The 25,699-nt window shown below is 42.7% G+C and overlaps 1 protein-coding gene across 9 annotated transcripts in view; it reads left to right on the top strand.

Annotated features, from left to right (window-relative positions):
* dock4b (dedicator of cytokinesis 4b) overlaps positions 1-25,699 on the top strand; it is a 103,397-nt gene that overhangs the window by 41,847 nt on the left and 35,851 nt on the right. For all 9 annotated transcript variants that reach the window (XM_029461663.1, XM_029461662.1, XM_029461664.1 and 6 more), the window contains exons 8-23: positions 413-564; positions 4,983-5,064; positions 5,242-5,302; positions 5,411-5,543; positions 6,438-6,526; positions 11,557-11,682; positions 14,259-14,383; positions 14,983-15,145; positions 16,696-16,802; positions 18,337-18,490; positions 19,405-19,502; positions 19,688-19,771; positions 20,629-20,729; positions 21,633-21,714; positions 22,868-23,038; positions 25,081-25,270. In XM_029461663.1, coding sequence (XP_029317523.1) covers positions 413-564; positions 4,983-5,064; positions 5,242-5,302; positions 5,411-5,543; positions 6,438-6,526; positions 11,557-11,682; positions 14,259-14,383; positions 14,983-15,145; positions 16,696-16,802; positions 18,337-18,490; positions 19,405-19,502; positions 19,688-19,771; positions 20,629-20,729; positions 21,633-21,714; positions 22,868-23,038; positions 25,081-25,270 — 1,918 coding nt within the window. The remainder of the gene's footprint in view (positions 1-412; positions 565-4,982; positions 5,065-5,241; positions 5,303-5,410; positions 5,544-6,437; positions 6,527-11,556; positions 11,683-14,258; positions 14,384-14,982; positions 15,146-16,695; positions 16,803-18,336; positions 18,491-19,404; positions 19,503-19,687; positions 19,772-20,628; positions 20,730-21,632; positions 21,715-22,867; positions 23,039-25,080; positions 25,271-25,699) is intronic.

The following is a 25,699-nucleotide window of genomic DNA, read 5'->3' as shown; positions in this document are numbered from 1 at the left end:
ATATGCAAATCTGCAGCGAAGCTCCTCCCAACCGTGAGGTGTCTCAGAAGGATATTATTTATCTTTGACGAGGAAACTCACTAAATACAGCAGCTCTTGAATGTGATTGGCCAGTATTAAAAGGGATGTAACCACATGTTGTTTTTCCCCCTGGCATTAACTGTATTTGATAAGCTTTGATCCTGCATGTGAGGATCTTTCTGGATTTAGAGCTTATGGATTTCACTGCATTTCTTCAACCTTTCCAAATCCATCCCATCAATCATATATCAAAACAGCACAGCGCATGTATCTCGTTTTTCTCAGTTCTGTATAGTTGCAGATTAATAGTCTAATGTGTATATAGCTTTTCCTGCTCGGAATGCAATTACACAATTGATTTGTGCTGATATTGTTCTCTTCTCCTCTGCAGATGGAACATCGGCATCGTAAGAAGGAGACCCCTGCGCCCGCGAGCACCCACCACTTGTTCGTCCATGTGAAGAGTCTGATGAGCGCCAATCTGGGGGAGGAGCTAGAAGTCTTCTTCCACATCTATGATGGACGGGAGAACCGGCCACTCAGGTATAGACACTTAAGATACACAACATTTTATGAAGTAGTGATGGAAGTGCCAGTATTCAAAGAGTAAAAATAGTTCTTATGTTTGCTCCGGTGTCTACAGCAATGTAAGTGAGGTGGATTGGTGATTGCAGGGGGACATTTTCAAATGGCTCCACCTTCTGTCAGGAAGACTGCTCTAATTATATTCCTGAAGATTGATTAAGCGAAAGGAGGTTGTTAAAACGCACTTGGACACATAAAAGTGGGCAAGGCCGTGCCGTTTTGTCATATAAAAAGTGTCCGTGCTGTCTACATAAAAGAGCCCGTCACCCTGGGAGTCTGCACAAGTCACATGCACGCCAACACACACACACACGCTCCCGATTGGGTGTCGGCCAAATAAAAGACTGTGTTTAAACTCCCTGGTTTGATAGTTCAAAGCAAAGACATTCCATTTCATGTCACAAACAAGTGAATTCGTCAGGCAAGGGAAATGAGTGGGTTGAAAAAATGAGCACGGCAACACTGAAACTTCTTTTGATAAGTCATGCTTGTGTTTGACGCTTACTCTCCGCCCCACAGGGTCACATCAGAGGAATAAGGGTGACATTGATGGGACTCATTGTTTTATTATTTTTGTTTCAGCGTGCAGTCGCTCCACTTCTGTTTCTATTGAAATGCAATACATTATTCATTACATCACTAGCAGAAAATCTAACTTTTGTGCGAACTTGGTTGACCTAAGTTTCTTTAAGCTTTGCATGGAGAGTCTTTTGGTTTCCTCTATAATATGAATAATATCAAACACGGACAGAGGTTTTATCGTTACAAGAAGTGTGCAAAGCTATCTTTTATTGTGACAGTCAAGATCTGCACGATTCGGACGCCCTGTTTCTATTTATACCCGTCGCTCGCTTTGAAAGCACCGCACTGGACGAGGAACAGCTTACTGAAATGAGGAGTCTACACGATGCCTCCTCATTTCACTATAAAAACCTTAATGAGGTGGCAGCAGTATCAATATCGCGGTATAAAGCGCCTGTTTCCTGTTTAAAAAAAATATAAACGTCGGAAGATGGCAAGTACTACTTGCTGATCTCGAGCGCACAGCTGGTACAGGGTTTGTTTACATGACGTAACAGAAGTGCGTGCACGCTCGCTTGCTGTCAGGGCACAGTGTCACTCTCTCCACGGCCGAGTTCTCTGCCATCATTACGGTTTTAATTATTCCTCGTTCACCTCGACCTACATTTAATTTTCAGTTAATGAAAGTGACGTCGTGTGACTGTGGTGCATTCAGTGCGCTCGAGGCAGACAGCTGTGGTAGTGCTGCTCACTTAATCTATCAGTGGATTAGAAGCACTTTTTATTACAAGGTGTATAAATGTGCTCTGTTTGCCTCCTTTTAGCTCATACTTACTAATTCTTCATGTACGGTAAAAGCTTTGACAATATTGAAGGTACATTTTAGCAACTTTTCCCAACGTGAATGTGTAATTACTCCACAGTCCAGTGGTATCATATTAACTTCCACTTGTAGCGAACATGCATTTTAAATGGATTCACCACTTATTCCCTGGAACAGAATAAAGTCGTCTGTAGTGGTTAAGCTAAATAAATCTGTCCCAGAGGTTGTGTACTATGAAGATATCAAACAGAAAGTCAACATGCGATACAATTAATAGTAAATAAGATGATAACAAACAGTTTATCTTGTTTTTAGCTTACTACAATTTGGGTCAGCTTTGGGGAATAAAGGCTGTCGGAGGCCGTAACCATTGGGCCTCACTGGTTCTGTCTTTCGCAAGATTTCGCAATGGCAGCTTGCCAAAGTTGTCTCTCACTGTCTGGTCACACACATAAACGGAGACACGCACACACATTTACACAAGATTCCTGGCATTGAGCCATTTCGACACTTCCTTCTATGTGTTTGTGTGTGTGTGTGTGTGTGTGTGTGTGTGTGTGTGTGTGTGTGTGTCAGAGACCAGATGGGGGTCCGACCCGTTGTTTCAGTACCATGCCAACACCAGCAGCCCCTGTGCTCCATGGTAGCTTCTCTGTGCTCAATACAGGCTCCTTGTCTAGCTTTCCAGCAGGACACACACTGTGGCATACTGTACCATGCTCACACATGATCCTGTTGCTCTTTCATTCTTCCTTACTCTGTTCTCTAAATACGTAGTCTCACTTCCCTCCTTTTCCGAATTGTAACCTCAGCTCAACTCTAACAAGGTTACCCCTGGATGAGTGGACTGAAGCCCGGTGTGTGTGTGTATTTGACAAACTGATAGATGTGGTGTGTAGTTCTGGCCCTGTGTGTTCTCTACCTGTCACTTGTGTAGGCATTTTCTCATCTCTCAACGTGGCCTCTGGGGGTAGATTTAGTGTTTTTCGGCAAGGAGGGAGGGAGGCAACAGTGGCAGTTAATTTAGCCAATATTTGACACGGCAGTCGCTTTCCCATCCCCCCCCACTGCCCCATCATCGGGTGAGCGCACAGCCCCTAATGCAATCATCGATATACGGAGAGGGAATAGCGAGCGCCGTGTGGTCCCAGAGGGGAGGGAAATCGGCCATTCATGTTATGTTAATGTGAGCGGTGATAGAGGGAGATAAGGTCCCGCTGGGGGACACTGGTCCTCTTAGCTCGGTGATCAACCCGCTGCAGCTGTGAAGGAGAAGAGTCTGTGGCAGGGGAGGGTGTGTACCAAAACCGTGCATGTGTGTCTGTGTTTGCAGGAGTGGCTGTTAATTGGCAGTTGGGGTTTCAACAATCGAGCACTAATTAGGGTTCGGGAAAACGTGCGCGGGTCTCATGTCTAATGCATAGGAATCCGTCTCCGTATGGCTGGATAAATGGCCAGGGAAGTTCCAGAGAGCAGCTAATGAGGAGCAACCGCATCTAAATCAAATTGGCTCTCAACTGGTTCGTTCCAATATGGACGATAAAAGGAAAACTTTACTGAAGGAATACATGTATGAAAAATCGCAAGCATTTATATAATTAATTATGAGGAGCTTAATTAATTCAAACATGGGCGCCCACTGCCCTACATACACAAAACACTGAATTACAGTGCAAGAAGCAGCGTCTTATTTACATCATGAGAGAAACATTGCAACTTATAAGCTCTTGTTGTACAAGAGCTTTTAGTAGCTCAGGCTATTATAAGACATCCTAATCCATTGTAGCCGTATGTAGCATAAAGTTGCATAGGATCTGTTGGGGTAAATTCTGCTCTTGTGTGAACGGGCCTACTGTAGCTCGCGCCTGCCAAAGACTTGGCTCATTGTCAGACGCTGGTGCATTACAAGGTTTTCCCTCTGCTTATCGGTGGACTGTGAAAGTCACCTAACTGGATTAGCCCTCAGCTCGCCAGCCAGGATGAGACGAGCCCAGCAGGAAGCCTCCGCTGCCTCTCTTTCAGCGTGTATGTGAGATAAAGAGTGAGAGAGAGGACGGAGTACAAAGAGGATAAAAAGGCGTTCTGTGTCCGTCCTTTCTGTTTTTGCCCGACATGCACTTAGGTGAGGCCAGAGTTTTTATTTCGAGTCATTCGGCTCCGTGATGCTCTTGGATTTCATACCCTAAAGTTGCACTGTAGAGTGTGTGCAAACTCTTCAAACTAAGTATGATTGATTGTTGTTTAGACAGACAATTGTCTCAGTGTAGCTGCGGTCTGTCGGTCCAGACTAAAATATCTCAACAATTGGATTCATCGCCAAAAATGTTTTAATTTTCGCTCTGGGATCTATAAAGTCGTCTTCTTCTTCTTCTTCTGTCTTTCGTGGTCTTTAGTGAAATGTCTCAAAAAAACAATTGTATGGATTGTCTTGACATTTGGTACACAACCTCAGGATGAGTTGAACTTTGGTTGATCTTCTGACTTTCCTTTTTTAGCTCCATCATCAGGACATTCAGTTTAGTCCTGTCACAACCAGAAGATTTATAACAACCAGCTTGGCAGTTATAAGACTGACCCATCACTATCTTTGCCGAGCGTGCAGAATCTGGGCGAAAACGTGTCAGAGAAAATCCACTAAATGCAACGTACTGAATATTTTAGTGAGCCGTGGAGGAGCCACGTGTGGATGTACTTGTTGTCGGATATGTTACAGACATTCTATGTTGGGGATTTGGTTCAGTAACTCAAGCTTTGTACATCCTTTCCTCCTCAGTCCTCTGCTCCTTCGCCGCCTGTCTTTCTCCCTCCTCATATTCTCTTCCAAACAGCTTTGGTTTGAAGCTTCAACTTTGAAGTGTTTTCTCCGGTGCCCACAGTTCAGACCTTGACAGTTTTGACACTGTTTCTAATCTTTATTCTGTTCCTGTGAGCAGTGGCTTGCTTGCAGTTGTTTACGATGACACTCAGCCATCACTCCTGGCCCCATTCATTTCAATGTGTGTTCCCTCCCTCTGTCTCTCCTCCTGTACAGTGAAAGGTTCTTTGTCAAGTTGAATAAGAGCGGGTTGCCCAAGTCGCCAGAGAAGACAGAAAGACAATGCACGCTATTTGTGGTGAGTAGCCAACATGACTTTACGTTTTAAAACATGGATTTGGAAGCAATTTAAAGCTATGTACAGTAAAGTCATGCTCCATTACCCTGAACACTAAGCGCTAAATCTCTGCTCTGTAGCTTGTTTACAATGATTGAATCTGATGCTTAAGTGTGTTTTCCTGTTTGTTTCTTTTAGGATTTGGGAAGCAGTGATCTACGAAAAGATGTCTACATCGTTGTGCACATCATAAGAATAGGTGGGAGTTACGATGCTGCCCCTGTATTGTACTAAGCACTACATGTCTTTTAAATCTCTCTGGCTTTCATAGCAGTGCTGTTATGACTGTGTGTGTGTGTGTGTGCAGGGAGAATGGGAGCAGGGGAAAAGAAGAATCTGTGCAGCGTTCAGTACAGGCGGCCGTTTGGTTGTGCTGTCATCAGCATCGCTGATCTCCTCACTGCTGACTCCAAGGATGACCATCTGCTCAAGGTTTATGCGTAAGTCACTGGAAACAACCAGCATTGTATTACTAAGTCCTCTCTTCACAGTTTTGGTTTTTTAAGGTTGTTCCTTCACGGCTTTGTTTGGACTCGCAGGTGTTACAAACTGTGAGTTTTATGTATTTTGCACTCACGCTGCGTGTGTGTTTGGCTGTGATGTCACAGTCTTCGCCGATGTGTGCGCAACGTAAAACCATCATGCAAGTGTCCATTTGACCAGCAAAAAATGAATCTGACTGGTGACCGACCTCCTCATTTTCTTGCAAAAAAAAAAAGCATATCTACCACACACGACAGATATCAGTCTTCCAAAACCCAGAGCTAGAATTCCCTCATTTACAAAGCAATTCAGTTCAAGTCATCGTGTCAGCTGGTAGTCTAACTAAGTAATATAACAGTATTTACATATAATGACATTTCATGATAAAAGTGCATCTTTTCCTGTTGTACTTCAATGGCCTGTGAAAGGTCTTTGTGGTCCAACCTACATGATGCCCCGAAGCGATACAAAAGGCTAAAGTCGACACATTAGTTTGACCTAAATTATAGCTGGAACAGACTGACTGGCCAAATAAATTTAGCTCAAATGAAATACAACCACTTCCTTTATTCAGGCAGTAACACCACAGAGGTTTCAGGCAGATTAGCATTAAAGTTCTGATCTGAATGTTTTCGCAATTAGGTCCAGAACAGACGTCATTGTAAATACTGTAAGAATGTGTTTTGTACTTGACCTGCCCTAGTTAAATGTTGAAACTGACGATTAATAATAGTCTGTAAGTTCCACTACTTTAAAGGTACATTGCGAGAATTTAGCATTTCACTTCGATAAAGTAGAACATCTATTAAAAATCTATTTATCTCCTTCCCCGTCTCATCCTTATGTCTCAGGTGTAACACAGAGAGTGAGTGGTACCAGATCCATGAGAACATCATCAAAAAGGCGAATTCCAGATACAACCTGTCGGGCTCCAACACCGGTGAGAAGTGTTTCATTCATTTCCTTCCTCACATCCACACATCTTGGTTTGAGAAATATTAAACGAGGGGATGTAGTGATGCCACAAGATGGCCTCTTCAGTGCTGTAGGATTGTTTTTAAGCAAATGTACTTTTTCTTTCAAGTGTTTTTTTAATCGGGGATTAAATGAATCTGCTCATTCAATAGTGTGATGATAATCAGGCATACATCTTTCGCAAAAAATTTGTGCCGCGATGACGAACTACGCAGCCCGGTTGCGTCATCAGCATATAGCCAATAGTCAGCTTCCGGTCAGCCTGAGTCGTCTCCATGTGGGTGTTAAGTTCCTCTTTCGGGGAGCGGATCAGTCTTTCAGCCCGTGTCTGCAGGAAGCCTGCTGTTGCAAATGCATTCAGATGATTTTTTATAAATAGCCGCGTTCGCACCATACTGAACAACAGCATCAGCAGTTTCCCGTAGCAACAAGTCGGTGGAGAATCAGAACATTCAGTTCTTCAAACCCCTCAAAGAAATGTCATGTGACATATGAAGAGGTTTGTTCCGCAATACTTCATCTCAAGACTTTTTGTGTACACAAAATTCTAGCCGAAGATGAACTTCTGATTACGACTTCAGATGTATAATCTACGAGCGAAGGAAGCTCAAACAGTGTTGGCTTGTTTGCAGCTGTTTGCATCAAGGGGCGAATGTACAAGCAACAGTAAGCAATCAGAAATGGTTCATCAGAAGTTTGTCTTAAATATTTACATAACATGTTTGTGAAATGTTGCTGCAAACCTGCTGCAGGCTGTTATTTCCATAAAGAAATCATTTTGCGTGGTGAACAGAGTTCATTGTCTTCTTACATCTCCATCGTACATATTCTTACAGAAGCACTATAGGTTTGATAATTGTTTAAACAGGTTAGAAGAATGTGACGACGATCTATTGACTCAGCTCCTCTTCTCGCCTTCCCCTCAGAAGACCAATACTTACTTGAGAAGTCCTCATGAATAATCTTGCATATAGGAGCAATTAAACTGAATGACACAAAGCTATTTAACACAGTGTGTGTTATCCGAGCAGCATCTTTACACCACACTGGTTCATAACAAAACTGCAGCATCCAGCTGAAGTTCTATACGACGGTGCTGCCGTTGAATAGATGGAGACGTAACGGGCAGAGCTGAGCTGATAAGTGCAACAAAAGTATGAATTAAAGCGGAGAAATTACAATACAATAATGTTCCCTTATCTTATATTGAACTCCAACAACAATTGTAAACCAAGTTCTTACATCAGCGTTATTTGCTACTTAAACTGTCGACTGGCTGTATTATCACAGCCATGCGCTTGTTATCAGATTTAATTGCAGACAAAGCATCACATCAATCAATTTTGATGTGAAACTTTTCAAGACCTTCGGCAGATGACACTGCGGACATGTGGCTTACTCGGTTAGTGTTTGACACCTGATGGATGACGGTGACATTTCCAATAATTACACAGATTAGGAACATTACTGGAGCAGGAGCATGTTGCCTTAGTTGCCACTATTTTATGAAAATGTATCCAACATAACGGTTTGCTTCAGGCTTTTATTTGACATTAGTATGCACACTAAGACACATAAAAGCATGTAAGTGAATTATTTTAAAGAGATTACTCCCGTCTTCGGTTGCTGTGTGCAGTTTATCACAAACACTTGGATGTGAGCTATTGAGCAGCTGCCAGCTTAGAGCATTGATCCAGCTGAACAGCTGATTAGCCTCAGTGCTTTCTCTTTCAAAGTGCATTAGAGCATTAGTCACAATACTCTGGCGTGCATAATTCAAACGAGATCGTTCAAAAATCACATTTCAACAACTTAACTGAATTTGACATTGATCGTACAAAATGAATATGTTAAAAAGTAGAGTTAATAATTTCCATTTTTAAGATAATGAGCGTGGAATCTAAGGGTTTCATTTATATACTAAGAGCGCCAGTCTTTCAGCGCCAAATTAATTCATTATCATTTTTATTTGACAGTCTGCGCTCTTATTGCCTCTTTTTAACTTCTTCTATCTCTTTAATTACATGTCTCTCTCTCTCTCTCTCTCTCACACACACACACACACACACACACACACACACACACACACACACACACACACACACACACACACACACACACAGAGACACCTGTTCTTACTCTTGCAGCACTGATGACAGTATTGACACAAGTTTGCCGTCAACCCAAGACAAACCAGGAAAAATCGCAAGCGCAAACTCTCACACCCCTCTTTTTCTTTTCAGTTCTTAAATCCCTCTACCTTAACTGTGCTCACTCTACATTCAGAACCACTATGCACAACACCACTTGCAGCTCATTCTTACCAGGTACATCCTCATGTAAAAAGTCAATTCCTCCCAAAGGGCAATTATTCTACCGCAACATAGCGGCACAGATAACACTTTAGTCGCTTGTCCAGCCTCGACACCAAACGTCCAAAGTGGAGAGAATATTTCATCTTTAGCAAACAGGTTCAACGTCTCCTCTCCACTTTGTCCCCGTGAAAACGTCCATGCAGGAGTTGCATTATGAAGCACCATGCATAATTTAAGGGCCACAATTTATTACACTTAGTGTCAGGAGGGCAATTAAAGCAAGTGTGCAGTGGAGTGAGATAAGGTTAAGTGTATTTGTGTGTACATCGGTGTACACGTTTTTATATATATATATATATATATGTGTGTGTATATGTGTGTATATGTGTGCCATGTTTGTACGAGCGTGCGTGCATCCCGGTGTGTGTCTGAATCTGTCTCGCTGTGTGGTTCTCCTTTTTAAACAGACCTGGCAGTGGGCCAGGAGTCTCCTATTAGTAGCCAATTAGCAGGGGAGAGATGAATGCACTGCCCTTAAAATCTAAAGAACACTGGGCTGCTGGGTAATAAAGGGGCAGAGAGACGGTCATTTTGTTCACATGTAGACTAATGGCTACCTCATTTTTCTTTGTCCGTGTTTTTCAGGGGTCGTGGGGACTTTTTGGGTAATTTAACTCAAAAGACGAGAGAGGGAGATAATACGAGGAGATGGTGATTTTGTTTACACCTAGCCCAGTAATCCATAAAAAGGGGTTTCATAAGAATCTGGCTCTGCATGAGTCAGGTCACGCAGATAATTCAGCTCCCACCTCCATGCAAGCGTAGGCAGTGACAGAAGAGGTTGCGACAACTCCACTTTTTTGTTTTCCTCTGCTTTTTGAGTTTGTGAAGAGGCAGACTGTGGGGGCTGAGGGCAGCAAAGGTTGAGGCTGTTTTTATCAGTCAGCTACTTCTACCAGGCAGAATAGTTATGATGCTGGTTTGCCTGATTGTAGCCTGGCAGTAGCTTTTAGAGCCTGTATGTGTGAGTGTTTGTGTATAAATGTCAAAGGCTTGATCCACATTACGGGGCAGGCAGATTAGGCCCGGCTAGAATAGGGTCTCTCATGAACATAATGGGACTCTCCTTTCTACCCTTCATTTCCCAACAGGCCCTGGTGCCAGTTTGAACACAATGTTGATGGCCTGTGTGTGTTAGTGTGTCTGTCACCCTTTATGGCCCATGTTCAAAAAAATGTTGAGTTTGTCTCTGAGATGTAATCCTTGCCTCCATAGTGCAGAGCTGTGTGCTGCTCTACAAAGGCCACAGTTACTACAGTATTTGTTCAAAATTCAAATCAGTGTCTAACTTCTTTACATCTGTTTTACCGCTTTTTTTTACTAGGCCTAGCCTATGCCATAGAAATGTGTATAAAAAGCATCTAAGCTTAGGCCTTAAACCAAGCCAAGCCACAGTAACTGCACTTTGGTTTGGTAATATATGAAGCAGACATCACACTAACTGCACTCTAGCTACTGAGGTAGCCACAGCTAGCTTTAGCTAAAACCTAAACTAAATTAGCCTTTTTACTCTTTCCCTAACTGTTATCTGTAATTGAAAGATATCCACTTTAATTATTGACAGCTTGGTAGTTTGGTTTATTATTCCCCAAAACTAAATGAAGGAAATGAGCTAAATGAAATGAGCTAAATGAAACGAGCTAAAACTCCTGGTAAAGAGAGCTAGCTTAACGTTAGCAGAGTAGCCACTGCTTTTGACTCTTGAATTTTGATAGCGGATAGACATTAGGCATTTTTAGGAATTCTGCAAGTTCAATGGCATTTATTTTTGGGGGTAAAATGGGGCTCCAACTTAAAGCATAGGCTACGTCATTTCTATCTGTTACAGAATTTGTTGGCAAGCCTGAAAACTTTAAACTCTTTTTTTTTCTTCAACTTCCAGCCATTTACTGCTCTGTGCCTTTTGTAGCGCAGTGCATTTTGGCATCTTGCTAACAGGTTTGAAAACAAGTCACGTTGCCTTGTTGACTCTCTGTGACTGAAACCTCTCGCAGATAATGAACAGTTTCACCGCGGCCTCCCAACTTTCCCGAAAACATCCACAACAATAATAATCATCATCATCTTGTCTCATACACACACACCCTCGTTAAGCTTGTTAAGCTGTGTGTGTATCTGCCTCTCCCTCGTCATGAGCATGGACAGGCACAAACACATTGGACATCAAGGAGATGCGTTTTGAGCTTTAAATACAAATCGGTGCTTTAATTTAGCCGAGCTGACATTTGGAGTTATTGCATAAGGGTATTGATTTGAGAAGACAGCCTTCATGTAGGATCTCCTCTTAATAAAACCGAGCTGGGGATGATTCACAGGCTGTTTGCATTTTTGGTTTATGTTTGTGGGGGTGTCGTGCATTGCTGCTGTCAGGTATAACCGTAGTTGTCTGGTTTGCAAGTCCATGTGGCTGTAATAAAACTGAAAATATGCCCTTGTGAATGCTATTTATTCAGAGCTCACCATTACAAGATTGTTTATTGTGTTGGGAATAGGATTATGATAATATTTTAGGGCATTTTATTGAGTGTCTTTTGGCAAGGGATAAAATAGTGTTGCTCAAGGCTGTAATATAGGAATATGATATTTCCGATTTTTTATTTTGTCATTATTTCTTTGTTAGGTCTGTCCGTGGCTCTCCAGCTCCTCCACGGGGACATAGAGCAGCTGAGACGAGAGTACATGGTCCTCTTCACGCGGGGAGTGTCCATCACCAGGAAACTGGGCTTCTCTGATGTCATCATGCCAGGTAGGACAACACAAACAAGCTCACTTACACAAGTAATACGGTGCCAAGTTGATTTCCAGCTATTACCTTCCTTCAATATAGACTCCACCCAGTCCTATGGGTTTGTACGGGATAGGACTAAAAGGTCTTCTTGATACTCAACATAAACAACTTATCTTTAGGTCCGATGTCAGTAAATATTGGTCCCTCACTGTGTCATATCCTGCCCCAAGATTCAAACAGGAAATGCATGAAATAAAGATATCATTACATCCGACCTTTTAACAAAAGTTTTTTTCACCTGCGAAGCTAATCGATTAATCTTCTAACTTCTTCAGCATTACCGTAATCAACGTATTGCTGGCATTTTGGTGCTGAACAGTCATGACACATCCCAAAGATCACTTGGGGACATATTTGTGTGAAGATACCGTAATAAACTTGGGATTCAGCCTTTTGTGTGAGATCAATCAGGAAGAGTAATAAAACATTGATTTCTATTTAAAATGTAAATGTTTTGAGGTGTTTTCTAGTGTTTGTCCAGTACAGTGATCTGTCCTTATAACATCTACTGTAGTTGCCTTGGAAACACTTGACTTCTCTTTCTGTTGCGTGACAGTGATATTTGAATTCCACCTAAGGGTGCCCCCAGAAAGATAAAATAATAAGGGTGTTTCAGGTACAGTAAATAGGCATCACTTAAATAGCTTCTCTAAGCGACACAGACCCCTGTAGAGACCCTCAGGCTCAGCTGGATGGCGTCTTGAACCACTTGAATGTAAGATTAAACAAGGGACTATAGATGTTTGTATTCACACATACTGGGGGGGGGAGCACAGAAGGGAAAATACTGTTTTGAATTAGCTTTCTGACTCTTTGTCCGTCCGTTCGTTTATGAGAGCTGGACATCAGGGGACTTTTAGTTCCACAGAGGAGCTGTTCTTTTAAATAAGTGAAGTGTGCTGTCTGGTCACACAGATAAAGAGGAACCGCAGACTGTGGGTCCCCCAGCGCCTCACTAACACAGATTTATGTTCACTGTCTCTTGCTTTGTCTTTGTTTGACTACAAACCCTTAGCGCTGAGTGCGCTCACCCTCTCTGCCGGTGTGAGTTTGCCTTCAGGTTAAGGAAACTGTCTCTGCCTTTTTTTCTGTCTCTCTTTTCTGGATTTGTATCTTTGTCCTCATTTTCCTTCAGTTCCTCTCGCCCCACCCTCTCCACTTCCCTTTTTCCTGTTTGAGAAACTGCCCCCCCCCCCCCCCCCCCGTGTGTGTCTGCTTTCCTGCACTGTGTGTGTGTGTGTGTGTGTGTGTGTGTGTGTGTGTGTGTGTGAATCAAGCATACAGTATGGGTGTCTATAGAATGCCACATGTTGCCATGGTTACCGTTGTTAAGAGCAGAAGAATCAATATTGGTCCTCGAGATAGAGATATGATGAGCGCACACACACACAAACACACACACACACACATTCACAGAGGTTATACAGGGAGCCTATTCAACAATGTGTCTGACCGCAGCTCGGCTGCAGAGGAAACAGGCCGGTCATCCTTCTTAGCATTGCACCATTTTGACTTCCCCCCCACAGAAGGAAATAAATGTGTGCCCAGTCCTTGTACATTCAGCTGCAAGTATAACAACAAGATGTAGAATATTACTTCCTGGGATTATTTCCTCTAACTGTTTTTACAGATTGCTGCACCAATTTTAGGAAAATGTCAGATTTTCGACACAGAGTTCATTGTTTAAGCACTTAAACTTACCAGGTTATGATAATATGTTATTGTATTTTATTCATTTTTAGGATGCATGTTGTTGGTAATTATTTTGGCGAGGTGAGGATTGAACTCGCAACTGTGTGGCTATAGGAGGATGAACTCTGACACCTTGCATTATTTCATCTTCTTATGCTGTATATAAAGCAGATATTACATCTGCATGTGTGGGGAAAACAAGTTGTGTTAAGTCATTAAAGGCTCCGAAAGGAGGGGGATGAAATCAGATTAATTGCCTCTAGTGATGTCACTTGAGTCAGCGTTGGTTGGGACTACTACAAGTTTTAAAATCTGGTGGTGTGGAGTTAGAAAAAAGCTCCTCATTTCTGCTTGAGGCTAGTGGCTACCTTAGCTGCTGCTAGAATAACACAAACTGTGGTTGAGTTGCATTGTGGGTAATGTAGGCGCCAGATTTTGTGAAAAGAAGAAGAACGCGTGGAATAAAAAAAAAAAGATTATATATCTGGGGCGACTGCATCGATTTAGTTTGACACTGTTAAAGGAGTGCAATGCTAAATGGTGGAGTGCTATCCTCTTGTTACGCTTATGTAATCAAAGAATATGGATTTTTAGCAACCCAGTCTACTTACAGCACATTTAAATCTTGTATTCTTCGGTAGTGCAAGGTCATCGCTCAGGCTTTGATTTCACGTCAGCAGAAAGCATATCATTAAATGCCACTAATCTAAATGCCGTCCACCCCGCTGTCATGAAGCATTATACAAAAAAATTGCCGTCAAGCTGCTTTGAGATCATTAATAATGCCAACTCGCATGCATAATCAATGCTTTGTTGCCTCTCTTACCTTCCTGTTCTTGCAGGAGAGATGAGGAATGACCTTTACATCACATTGGAGAAAGGCGAATTTGAGAAGGGGGGGAAGAGCGTCGCCAGGAACGTAGAGATCACCGTCTATGTGCTGGATATCGATGGACAGATCCTCAAGGTAACAACACTTTTGTCACAGTTATGTCTCCATTTTGCAAGAACCATAACTGTCATGGGGAAAATACATCATTATTTAACGACTAACCACTTTGTTTAAGGATAGTAAATGCCTTATTTGAGTCCTCTTTTTTTCATTAATAGCGGGTGTAACTTATTTTGGAGCAAAACTCTTCATTTAAATATCGCTGACCCAGATGAGAGCTAAGTGTCTCTCCAGTGTGTTGCCCATTTCTGGTGCAGCGCTGTAACAGTCTGCTTCTGTGGTTTCCTGCGCTGCCTCGGCCTTGAACAGAAAATAGACTCAAATATAACCCTGCCTCCACCGCCGCTGCCACTGCATGGCACGCACTCCTCTGACACACATAAACACACACATGCAAACCACGTCATTCTCACTTTATTGGCATTTGTGGTGTGTGGTCGGTCTTCTATACACTCCTATCTTTTCACGAATGACTCATTAATTCATTGTGTTCTTCAAATCTGCATCTTACCTCATCTCTGAGATGGCGTCTCATTTCCTCTCTTCACTTCCTGTTTTTTTTCTTCCCCCTTCGCCTCTGTCTTTTTACTTACTCTCTTCTTCCTGTCTTTCAGAGTCACGTGGCTGCCGGCTCTGGTGAACCAGGTGGGGATGAGTACCACTCCTTGGTGCTGTACCACAACAACAGCCCCCGCTGGTCGGAGCAGATCAAGCTGCCTATCCCTGTCGACATGTTCCGCGGGTCGCACGTCCGCTTTGAGTTCCGACACTGCTCCAGTAAGTGGAAACAGGATTGTGGATAACCTATATTTATCCAGGAAAGCGTAAGCGCACACATTTTTTTATCAGGCGTTCATGTATTTCAGACATTAACTGTTCAGGTGTGAACGCCTGAGCTTCCTCTCCAGTTGATTATCCAGGGGAGGTGTTGCTGTGGAGGGAGAAGAGCACAATAAGCCATTACTTTCCCGCTTGCTTGAATCCGCCAACCCTCCGGTTTCAAGCCCAGAGGCTGCTGCCATCCCCAAATACATGATGTCCAAGTGAATAACTGTGCGCTTCTTTAAGCATTTTCATAATGAGACCAGTTTGTGCAACTTCTCACCTCCTAATGAGACTAAACATTAATTATGACCAAAATATTGCGCTCACTCTGCCTCTCTCTGGGCTGCCGTCTCCTCTCTCATAACAAGCTGTTATTATGCCGTTTGCAGCCGAGCTGGGAGGCTGTGTGGCTGTGTGCGGTAGATATAGTAGCCTTATTACTGCTCGCAGGGCTGGCATTGCTACCCTAGGGGTGTGCATTAAGAGCCCAATTTAAGCCTGTAGTGACACCAAAGTGAGGAGACCATATTATGCTCCCAAACTCTGGGACAACCTGCCTGTAGAAACATGATTAGCAGACACTCATTTTCAATTAAGGCAAAACAGAAAGCACCTTTTTTTTTATGAATATGCTTTTAAGTTCCATCTTGTTTTTGTACTCATTATGCAGCAGTGGTAATTGTCCATTTTTTTGTGGGGGAGCCCAGTGTTGTTCCTAAATGTAGCTAAAGCACCATCAAAGCCTCCAGACTATGACATTGTAATAGCATAGTGTGTTTGGTAGAGTGGTTTCAAGATATCAAGGTGATCTCTACCTGGTCCCCTAAACTCAGCTAAACCTGAGTTTCACACAGTACAACTTAATCTTTCCTAATCTCCTAGCCCCCAAGGCAATAAGGTTTTATAGATAAGGAAAACTTGTCCAAAAAGACCCACACACGAGAAAAAGCAGAAGTTTGCAGTCTTGAGTCTTGTAAGCGATAACTTTCCTCCATTTTCTAAGTGGAACACAGTACAACTGCTCCTGGGAGAGTGAACACACACACACACACACACACACACACACACACACACACACACACACACACACACACACACACACACACACAAACATAGAAATAGAAACCTTCCTAGCACTACACTTGTCATTCCCCGCTGTGCGCAGATTAGCACGTTATTGCTAAAGCAGTGGATAAATCACATTACATGTGTTTATAATGCAAATTATGACCAGAGCTTTCAGAAAGCTACTTAAAGTAAGCTCGCATTAATCACGCCGTCGAAGAGGGAGAAATTAGCAGCATCTTGTTTTTGATTTCAAAATAAAACATTTGCAAACGCACTGAAGGCTGAGCATCATATTCACCTATTCAACATATTCATTCGTATTGCATAACCTGAAAAAGAACCGGTTTCATAACATTAGTTTTTGTTTATTTTCATGCAGTCTGTGCTGGTGTATTTTGGACTAAATTCCATGTCCATGTGTTGTTGTTTGACAGCTAAAGACAAGGGAGAGAAGAAACTGTTTGGCTACTCCTTTGTTCCTCTGATGCAGGAGGACGGCAGGACTCTGCCAGATGGCACCCATGAGCTCATTATCCATAAGGTAAAACCTTCATACCCTCGCCACAAAGGTTTTGACTCAACAACAAGGAATTAAATTGACTGTGTGCTTTGCAGGATATTTGTTTTTTGGCACACGTACAGACATTGCTCAGACGCCGTGCCGCAGAAATAATCATCTCGATGTGTAATTCCATCCAAAAATTGAGTCTTATTTTGAAGCAATAGGATGTGATCATTTCACTGTTTTCACTTCATTGTCACTTCTTTAAAGTACAAGTGTCAACTCGATAACAAAGGGAGGGATCTGCCTTGTATCAGAGTGCCATCATGTCCGCTCTTAAGTCATTGTTTGGCCTGGTATTTAACAGGAAAAGTGCAATTTTCAAAAGCCAAGATTTCCACGGGGCAGAAAGTGCTGTGCTCTTTCTGTTCATTGGTAAATTGCAGCTCGTGAACCCACTCACAGTTTTGCATCACACAGGTGTCGCCAAGGCTACTCGGGATGGGATTACGTGTTGTATGTGATTATGTGAATCACTTGCTCTGTTATCACACTGTTTGGTGCCACGGGGCTGACAAACAGCTCACATGACTGCATTACAGACCGACTGGCCCATGAGTCATGTCCGCTTACGTAACATTTTCAAGCTGTGGAGTTGAACTGAAACGCAAGAGAGAGAGTGTTAATGTATGCGCGTTTGCTTTGTGCATGTGCAAGAGAGACGGATGCATGCACATGTCATTTGAGCAACATTCTGTCTGTATTTAGCGCAACCCTTTTTTAATGTCAGTTGTTTTGCATTTTTACAGACCTGAAGACTCATCTTTTCACACATTTTGGTTTTGAAACATCAAAAGACTAAAGCAAATAAAATGGCCAGCGTACCTAGTTAAAAAGCTACTGCAAGACCGTCTTGGGTGTAATTCAGAATAATTGCAGACTACATGGATTTCCTCAGCTGCAGGCGAAGGGTGTGTGCATAAACCTCAGACTCTGCGGAGCACAGAAAAGCATGCATATATTTTATTGGCAGTGAAGCAGAACCAAAAGCCTGATTATTTATTTTTGCTGTTAGCTTAGTATTTCCAACAGTCTTTAAAAACAAGAACTCCTTTTTATTGTCTTCTTTTCCTGGCAGTGGCCAGATGCAGTCCCACCAAACTCCCTAACCTGAGCCTGCCAGTTTTAGAGGACAGCTCCGATCGCCCCGTGTGTTCCCACCGTTGAGAAGGGGGGGGAAAGGCCCGTTCTCAATGAAAAGCTCAATGAAACTGGCATGGCCTAGTTCTCCTCAGACCCAAAATAGACACAGAAGAATCAGTCCAAACTGTGTGGTAGCTTTGGAGCTCAAACGGCCTCAGCTGTAGGCAGCACATTAAATCCCCAAAATAACAATAGTGATGCGTGATTGATTATATGCAATATCTTAAATGTCTCAATCGTGATTGGCGTACAGCCTACAAGCCTACTCCTCTGATATAATACAGAAATCTATGATATCTGTAATATTCTTCTGCTTTTTTCCAATAAATGTTGCCAGTTTACACAATGTGTGCGTTTCCTTTCTTCCCAGTGTGAGGAGAACACCAGCTTGGCAGAATGTTCGCGCTACTTGAAGCAGCCGTTCTCCAAGGCCAACCTCCCGTCCAACAACCAGACTCTGAAAGGCACCAAGGAGTCTTTCTGGATCACCAGCTTCCTCTGCTCCACCAAGCTCACACAAAATGGTAAAATAGACTTTGGGATGGACACTCTGGCCCCCGTGCCTGGTGAGGTGTTTTGGCTCGTACTCGTGCCACATCTAAAACTGTCAGTTAGTTTGATGGATGAACTTTATTGTCCCCGAAGGGAAGTTTAAAGTTTATCCATCACAACAACAAATGATAGCTTCAAGCCACACAAAGTCTTCTTCCTGATGGCAGTGATTCATATTCAGAGAAGAAGAGATGTTGAGAGTCCGCAGTTATTTGAGTGGCTTGTTTTCTGCCTGCTCTGTGTGAGCTCATAGTCTCCCCCGTTAACCTTCATGGCTGTTATGTGAAAACATGCTGTAATTCCACGTCCATACACTAGTTGGGCTGCTTCTGTGCAGCCCTGCCCTCATATACAATAAAACATTTTATAAAATGTATCTCCATTAAGTCACTGGACACCTCACCAGACACTGTCACTGTCACCAAAACAACAAAAAACCAGTAAATGATGTATAAACAGGCTGGGCATTTCCTGAATGCTCCGACTTGTTGCTGAAAACCGAGTGTTTTAGGACTAAATGTACTTGACAGATGGGTTTAAAAACAAATGCGGTCGTGCACGCACTCAAACACAAGCAAACACAGACACACATTCGCTCATGAAGTTTAAAAAAAAGCCACACTTCAGGTTTAAACAAAATCCGAAGAGACGGCGGAAAGACTCGAGGCTTATGTTTTATTCATACGTATGTCTGGGGACCCTGACTTCTCCTTTATCCCGCCACACTTGAAAATGTCATCATTTGTTTGGATTCTGCTGAGTTTTGGGCGCGATAATTGAAGGGTGTGATGATGCTTTGTGATCCACATACGGTAAACGTTGCTCTCATCATCCTGCGTTTTACTGATCTATCTCTCCACATCTCCCTCTCTCCGGCTCTCTCCAGGAGACATGCTGGACCTGTTGAAGTGGCGAGCTCACCCCGAGAGGATCAACGACAGCCTGTCAAAGCTGAAGGAGATCGATGGCTCGGAGATTGTCAAAGTAGGCCCACAATAAGACTCTCGCCACTGAATTGCTCCACCGGCATTTGTAGTATTGATTGTTTCTGATTTGATTTCAGTCCACGTGTTGTTAAAAGTTCAAGTTGAGACGATGAGGATTTAGAAAAACTGAAAAAGTCAAGTTGGTTTCATGCTGCGCCTCACGCATACAAATCTTTGGTTCAGTTTCTACAGGACACTCTGGACACTCTGTTTGGGATTCTGGATGAAAGCTCTCAGAGATATGGGCTTAAGGTGTTTGATTCACTGGTAAGTTGTTCTAATGTTCCCGTCATTTACATCTTTGTTTTGTATTTTCCACGCCCTCCTCTTCATATGTCGAGCGCAATCACATAGTGTTTTTAGTCAAACGCAGAAAAGGGCAACGTAAACGTACCGAGCAGAAAGATCTAGTGATGTAACGCCACAGAGAAGCAATCTCACCCTGGTCACGCAGCACTGCGCTGACAGAGCGAGGCCTGTGATCGATCGCTCGCGCTGACTCCCTCTCTCTCTCCATCACTCTCACACCGACACATGAACACACTTTCTCCTCTCAGCCGTTATCAGTGATAAAGAGGTCTAGCGAGCCGCTGCAGTCGTCAAGTTTGTGGTTTCTGAGATCAATCCAGCAAGTCTGACACGTTGACGTATCTTCTGTGGTCGGACACATTCAGTGCATTTCACAGAAAAACGGCACACAAGGGGAACATTCTTGCAACCCCTGTCAAAATGGTTTTAACCTGGTTGTTTTGTTATATTTTAAGACATCTGTACATGTTAATATCATTTTTTATTCTCTCTTTTAAAATCTTACATTGTTATCTTCATATCTTTTGTATATTAATACCATTTATCTCTTTTTTCTATTGACCACATGTCTGAAATACAGTTTAATTCCTTAACATTTTACTTTCCGTCCATGGATGTCCTATATGGGTGTTTTGAGTTTAAAGATCATTTTAAAGCTGAAGTGAACAATTCAAATAATAATGACAAAAACAGCTCTTTGTAGCTAAGCTTTTATTTCTCTGATCTATTTGTTAAACGCATTATATTTAGAAGACTTTGTTGTGTTGTATGCCAACCTTTTTTATTTCTAATATGTTTTCTCTGTTTATTTGAAGGTCCACATCATCAACCTCCTCCAGGACAGCAAATTCCAGCACTTCAAGCCCGTCATGGACACCTACATTGAGAGCCACTTTGCCGGAGCTCTGTCCTACAGGTGCGTGACGCTTTAGCCTCCGCTTCCCAAGACGTGTCCGTTCAAGGCTATAGCAGGCGCCTCGAGCGCTCCTCCCTGTGTATTGTATTCTAACGACATGCTGCGTCACATGGGGCAGGCAGACGGAGAAAGCCAGCCTGCGTCAGTGCTGAGAGGCAGCTCTGTGCTGTGGTTCAGTCAACACAAGTGTGAATGAAATGCCGATGGTGCCCCCTGGCTGATGAACGGCGGAATTATGAAATTGTGCTCACTTTTGCTTCCTACCTCCTTTATTTCTTGTCTTATATGTCACATACATGCACACACGTTCACACACATATTCACAACCTGCTGCTCTCGCCGGCTGTCTTCTTCACACTCTCTGTACCTGCTAAGATGACGTGCCGGCACCGTCTTCTTCTTCTCTTCTTCTTTTTTTTGTTCAGCCTTTTCATGCAACCACGCAGATGCTGCCGACACATCCGTCTGCTTTAAGCTCTTTTACCTCTGATATTGTTTCATTCACACCTTAATTAATTAACACAGACATTATTACTAGGGAGCAGAGAGAACATCCAGTAATCACTGTTTGCCTTCTTTGTCACAAGCTAGCTGCCTCTTTTTGAAATATAAACTCAGATTTGAAGAGTTTTACTCTTACTGGAACCAACATCAAATTAATTGAATTTTTATCCCTAAGATCATAAATGCCAGCTGTGACATTTATGAAGAATGAGCGAACTTTCTCTGAAATTAATTAAAACATTGTGTTTTTGAAGTGTTTCATTTCAAAACACTGCATTGCATCATGTTTATTTGTGAGAAATTTAAGAGAAAAGCTGTGCGATGTAGCTCGGGGTGAGTGGTGATACTGTGTGTGTGTGTGTGTGTGTGTGTGTGTGTGTATGTGTGTGTTTTCTCCAGGGACCTGATCAAAGTGCTGAAGTGGTACGTGGACCGCATTGTTGACGCAGAACATCAGGATCACATACAGCAGGTGCTCAAGGTGAGGCATTTGCTCAGGGACACATGCACACACGCAATCATAAACATATACACACACACTCCATCAACGCAGATGCGTCTAGAAATACAAACAAACAAAACTTTCTCCGTCTCGCTGACACTCCTCCTAATGTATCCCCCTCCATCAGCAGTGAATACATGGCTCCCCCCCCCCCCCATGCATTATCCCCCTCCTCATTCTATTACCCTGCATGCAATTTTAATCAGCAGAAATGCAGTGCCTCTGGTGTTGGGATGCCTCATCACATTATACTAATGACTCATGCAGATGCGGCGTCAGAGAAGCACATTGCGGCTTCTGTGCTGCGGTCTCCCATTTATCATTCACGGAATAAAATCTGATGTAAATGTTACTCTGTCACGCAGTAAATAATAAATGAGTGATACGCTGCACGTGTGTTTGCAGGGTTTCCTTGTGTCTATAGAATTCTTTTATTAGCACCTCCTGTAGACTTTAGAATTGTAGAGCAAAATGTAAATCTGGTACATTCTCTAGACTAATTGATTAATCGCTTGGTCGATGAAATGATAGATAATAGTAAAAGATTTCTCTGTCTTGTTTGGTCAGTTTAAAGCCTAAAGATATTAAATGAATATCATGATGTAAAACATGGAAGAAGCAGGAAGTCTTTGCTATCTGAGGTGCTGGAAACAGCGTTTTCTGCCATTTTTGCATGAAAATGACTTTTTCATCGATTAGCAAAATAGTGTGCCATATTTTTCGATCGACTCTGAGCTCTGCTTTTATCATAGGTCAATCTAATGATCATTTTCAATTACTATTACTTACTATAAAATGTAAGACGATCATGAAAAATGCCTCACGAGATCCAAGAACCCAAGGTGACTTCAGACTCCTAATGCCCACTGATCACTTGTTCAAAACTGAAACAAATCATTTACAAAAATATAAAACAGAGAAATGTATTTGAGAAACTAGAGCGAGCAAATATTTTCACATTTTTGCTTCACAAATGACTTAAAACAGTGAATCGATTACCAACACAAGTGCACACCACGAGAAATACACTCATAAAACTGTCACACATGTTTCCTCTGGAAGTGAAGGTCTGCCTTGCTTTGCTCTTTTCATCACGGATGATAAACGGCATTTGTTCTTTTGTGTCCTCCAGTCCAGCGAGTACATCTTCAAGTACATCATCCAGTCTCGCCGGCTCTTCTCATTGGCCACCGGCGGCCAGAACGAGGAGGAGTTCCGAGTCTGCATCCACGAGCTCTTCATGTCCATCCGCTTCTTCCTCTCGCAGGAAAACAAAAGCACCAGCCCGGTCGCACAAACACAGGTGTGTGTACACGTGTGTGTGTGTTCAGAAGTCATGTGTGACACACATCTACATCCTCTGTGCCTCTACAATTACTCGTAAATCTGTGCCTGTGCACCACATTATGTTCTCTGTCTCTTGTTAATGCAGTTGTGATAGGTGGGAAATTGTCTGTAATTGAATTTCACGCTGCCGGAGGGCTTGGAGTGGGAATAGAAGTTTCTGTGGCAGCTTTTCCATTTCCGCCGGGAGGTCTGCACAGCAGGGCGGCCGCCTTCACTGATTTCGACAAGCAAACCAAAACAAACAAGCTAAACACGCCAAAGATAATCCTAATTACACGCCAGGAGCAGATGCTTGTGTGGGGTTGAGTGTATTTGTGCACACTTGTAGGGAAATACCTGCATGTTTGCCTTTCACAGAACTTGTGTGTGCATCTGCTCCCGGCTCTTCTTTGCCTTCTCAATCTTCTTCCTTCTTCCCACTCGTATTTTATTTGGCTGTATTTGTTTTCTCATTTTCTTCTTCTCTTTCCCAATCACTTCTCTTTAGTCCATGTTGTTTTTGAATCTTGTTTGTTTGTCATGTTTAGCATCAGGGGACAATAGTTCTCATCTTTTCTATTCCTCCCATCAGGTTTTCTGTTCACAGCTAATTTAAACAATTCTAACAATCTACTCAAGAGACAGACAGTCTCGTTGTAAAGCCTCCAGTCTCTCTGTAATGATTTCACCTCACTTGAAGTGAATGTAACATTTGGGTTGTGCCCTCTCCACTCTCCATGCCGTCTTAAAAGCTCCACTCCATCCCTCCACTGACTCCTGATCTCAACTAATCGGTCTTCTGAAAACCACTGTAGCTGTGGGAGGATGCAGGCCGGGCCAATGCTAATCCAAGTTAATCTGTGACATGTGGGCACACACACACACATACATGCTGGCCCAACACACACACAAACACAGAAACCGTCAAATCCATGTCCGCATAATTCAGCACCTGTAACCTGGATGATGCAACATCTGAGATATGTTATTTCTTTAATCCTACAGATCATATATTGCCAGAATAATTTCATTAATGAAGTAACTGTCACTAAGAGTTTTTGCACAGATGAAATTTTCCTTGGGGAGCAATTGTGTTATGGAACAAGTGGTTCCTCGAAACAATTAACAAAGGATTTCTCAAACCTTTCTGGCCCGTGACTCAATTATTATGTTCCAAATATGTCATGTACGCTAATTAAACAGATAACCAAAAATGATCATGTAATTAGAACATATGTATATCAATCTACTGTGACTCCCGTCTGAGTCCAGACCCCACGACGGGAGAGGAACCCTCTCTTTAATACAGCTTTATTAAGGAGCAGTAGAGTCCATAGGGAACTCCTTTTTGCTCCATCTGAACTGCTCGGTGGTCAAAAGTTAACAGCTGTGACAGTGTTGCAAAGTGTTGCTGAAAAACAGCTTATATCCTCTGCCAGGTGTTCCCAAAGGAAGGTAAGAAGGGTAAAAATGGACACGGTGACTCACGATTTTAGTAATCTTCATTTTTCAATTGTGCAGCGAGAATCTGACGGAACTTGACAGAAAGAAAGAGCATCAGGCTGAAGCTAGAAACAAGCGACGCACAGCGATCCCATTGGAGTAGCTCTTAAAGTGAATCCACATAATCCCTGACCGCCTGACTTCAAACCAAATCCTGTCTAGGCCAGTGATTCATAGCTCAATACTCCATATTTACCTTTGTTTCCCCAACAACACTTCTCTCTACACGTATGTAAATATGAACACGGTTGTCTTTTCTCATACGATTGAACAGAATCTTGTGTAATGAACTCTTGTATCCAAAGCCCTGGAGGCACTGGACACAATGTGTTCTTCCCCCAGCACCTTGAGAATAGAGATTACATATACATTATGTAATTTAGTGGAAAATGTACTCAAAATGTAAATTCAGTGTAATTTGCAGTTTGAATGTGTTTGGCTGTTAACCTTCGACAAAGGGAGTCTAGTGGATGCATATTGCTTCCAAATGATTGAACACCGCCTCGTTCTGTCCAGGCGGTGTTCCTGAGGACGTTTCCAGCAGTTTACAGCGAGCTGTTGAAGATCTTCACCGTGCGGGAGGTGGCCGGCTTCGTCAGGGAGACGCTGGGCAGCCTGCCCACCGCCGTCCACGCCGACTGCCTGGAGACCGTCAAACTGCAGTGCATTGCCAAGACGGTGGAAAGCCAGCTTTACATTAATCCAGGTGAAGAACGCATGCACAGTTTGACACGCACGCATGAATGAAGCTTGTTAACACACTGACGCAGAAGGATTTGCTAACATGCAGAAAGAATAAACGGAACAGAGGGAAATAAACAGATTTGATCCGCAAAATGCCAACAATAATCAGTGAGACTGGATGTTTGTCTGGCATCACGTACAAACAGGCTATTAGTCCATATTATGCTGATGGGTTGTGCACTCTCGGCTTATTGTCAGCCTACAGTGCACCTGACTCCATGTCATTAAATAGTTTTTAATAAAGGCTGTACACTGAGGACAATTACTTTCAATATTTGATTTCCAGCATGCTCCCAAAGGCAAATCACTCAGATCACATGAATGTTATACGAAGAATTACATTATGCCATACGTTTAATTATATTAAAGCAACATTATGCGCTCGTGAAAG

This window comes from Cottoperca gobio, chromosome 23 (genome assembly GCF_900634415.1).
Source record: "Cottoperca gobio chromosome 23, fCotGob3.1, whole genome shotgun sequence".
NCBI classification, from domain to species: Eukaryota; Metazoa; Chordata; class Actinopteri; order Perciformes; family Bovichtidae; genus Cottoperca; species Cottoperca gobio.
This window is presented reverse-complemented; position numbering and strand designations above follow the sequence as displayed.